Source organism: Myotis brandtii, unplaced genomic scaffold, assembly GCF_000412655.1.
Source record: "Myotis brandtii unplaced genomic scaffold, ASM41265v1 scaffold368, whole genome shotgun sequence".
NCBI classification, from domain to species: Eukaryota; Metazoa; Chordata; class Mammalia; order Chiroptera; family Vespertilionidae; genus Myotis; species Myotis brandtii.
The window spans coordinates 768068-770457 of NW_005364139.1; the positions used below are offsets into that span (position 1 = coordinate 768068).

Below are 2390 nucleotides of genomic sequence, written 5' to 3' on the forward strand. Positions count from 1 at the left end.
ATCCATCCATCCATCCATCCATCCATCCATCCATCCATCCATCCATCCATCCATCCATCCATCCATCCATCCATCCATCCATCCATCCATCCATCCATCCATCCATCCATCCATCCATCCATCCATCCATCCATCCATCCATCCATCCATCCATCCATCCATCCATCCATCCATCCATCCATCCATCCATCCATCCATCCATCCATCCATCCATCCATCCATCCATCCATCCATCCATCCATCCATCCATCCATCCATCCATCCATCCATCCATCCATCCATCCATCCATCCATCCATCCATCCATCCATCCATCCATCCATCCATCCATCCATCCATCCATCCATCCATCCATCCATCCATCCATCCATCCATCCATCCATCCATCCATCCATCCATCCATCCATCCATCCATCCATCCATCCATCCATCCATCCATCCATCCATCCATCCATCCATCCATCCATCCATCCATCCATCCATCCATCCATCCATCCATCCATCCATCCATCCATCCATCCATCCATCCATCCATCCATCCATCCATCCATCCATCCAGATTTATCACCTATTAAGGGCCAGAAACTGCTAGGTGCTGGAGATTCAAAGACAAATAAAACCTGGGTGGCCTTCATAGCGCTCAGATCTACTGACCTCTTCCTCTTCATCTCCCTCTCTCCCTTCCAACAGTGGGGTCAGGAACCCACCTCCAACTGGGGGACCCCATGCAGGCCGATGGGCCCCGGGGCTGCCGGTTTGCAGGGCAGTGGTTTCCGGAGAGCCAGAGCTGGCACCCCTCAGTGCCCCCCTTTGGGGAGATGAGCTGTATCACCTGCAGGTGTGGGGTAAGAGAGGCCTGGGGGGCTTGTGTGAGGTGGGCATTGGAGGCCTCACCTGGACTAGGGGGACCTTCCCAGGGAGGGCAGGCTCCTGGGGGCAGCCCTCCCTGAAGCGGCTGAAGGCTGTTGTGCCCCCGTGCCTCTGGGGACCCTCAGGATCTGCTCTGTCCTGCCTCAGGCAGGGGTGCCCCACTGTGAGCGAGATGACTGTTCGCTGCCACTGTCCTGCGGCTCAGGGAAGGAGAGTCGCTGCTGCTCCCACTGCACGTCCCGCCGGTGTAAGTGAGGGGACCCAGGGGCAGCAGCCCTGGGCTGACGGTGGGATGCTGAGGAGGGAAGGAGCACCCGCTGTGTGCCAGGGACAGTGCCCTCTGCTTCACAGTTGCCACTCCATTCTGCCCTCACAGTTGACCTGGTGGGCTTGTTATTGGTAGTCTTTTACTTATTTTTTTTAAAATATGTTTTTATTGATTTTTAGAAAGAGAGGAAGGGAGAGGGAGAGAGAGAGAGAAACATCAATGAGAATCATTGATTGGCTGCCTCCTGCATGCCCCACACTGGGGATCAAGCCCACAACCTGGGCACATGCCCCAACCGGGAATCGAACCGGGACCTCCTGGTTCATAGGTCGATGCTCAACCACTGAGCCACGCTGGCTGGGCAGAGTCCTTTCTTTACAAATGAGATTTCTGAAGCTCGAGGAATTAGGCTACCAGGTTAAGGTTACGCAGCTGTTCTGTGCTGACTTGCTTAGAAAATACTGACCTTTCTGGGACCAGAACAGGGATACTTTGCTGGGCTCTCTGTGCCTCCTCAAAGTTCGCTCCCTTCTGTCCTCAGCAGCCCCAGAGACCAGGACAGCGCCAGAGCTGAAGAAAGAAGCCCAGGGCTCCTAGGGAGCAGCGGGAAGGCCCATGACCAAGAGGACGGGGCCTGGGCTGGGAGAAGGAGTGGCGCCGAGGACCCTGCATCCTCCTGCGGGAAACCCAGTGCCTTTGGCTCCTCTTTTCCGCCTCTTCTCCCTCCCCCACTACCTCTGGGACCACAACTCCACAAGGGGGAGGGGCTGTCAGGGCAGACCCAGGCCATGTCCACTCCAACTCCTGCCTGTCACCCTCTGGCCTCTGCCTTGGAAGCCTAACCCCTTTCCTTCTGTACATAATGTCACTGGCTTGTTGGGATTTTTAATTTATCCTCACTCAGCACCAAGGGTCCCCCCACCACTTCACTCCTGCTGCCCCTGAGCTGAGCAGAGTCATTATTGAAGATTTTTGTATTTATTAAAACATCTTTTTCAATCTTTGAGGTAAAGGTCTTTCTTTATGGCCAGGGACCCCATGGACAAGGGGCTGAGAGTAGGAGGGTGGAGAGATGAACTCTGGCTCCAGGAGCTTTGCTTGGACCCTTGGGGAGCGGGAAGAGACCTGAGACGAAGCAGATGGTACAACAGCTGGCTGGCAGGCCTGATTCCACAGAGAAGCTTGGGCCTATCTTTGAGGTGGACTAGAGCCTCGAAGGCACTCTGAAGCAGAACTTAGGTGCAAGTTTGGTT

The 2390-nt window shown here is 54.9% G+C and overlaps 1 protein-coding gene across 3 annotated transcripts in view; it reads left to right on the forward strand.

Moving 5' to 3' along the window:
* Positions 1–2112, forward strand: part of LOC102248246 (chordin) — a 7547-nt gene extending 5435 nt beyond the window's left edge. The window contains exons 15-17 of one of the 3 annotated variants that reach the window (XM_014544518.1): positions 690–844; positions 1017–1116; positions 1679–2112. In XM_014544518.1, the coding sequence (XP_014400004.1) occupies positions 690–844; positions 1017–1116; positions 1679–1734 (311 nt within the window). In that variant the 3' untranslated portion in view covers positions 1735–2112. Of the gene's footprint in view, positions 1–689; positions 845–1016; positions 1117–1678 lie in introns of those variants that run through there. The other 2 variants (XM_014544519.1, XM_014544520.1) reach the window with 2 other exon arrangements.
* Positions 2113–2390: the final 278 nt, after the last annotated feature.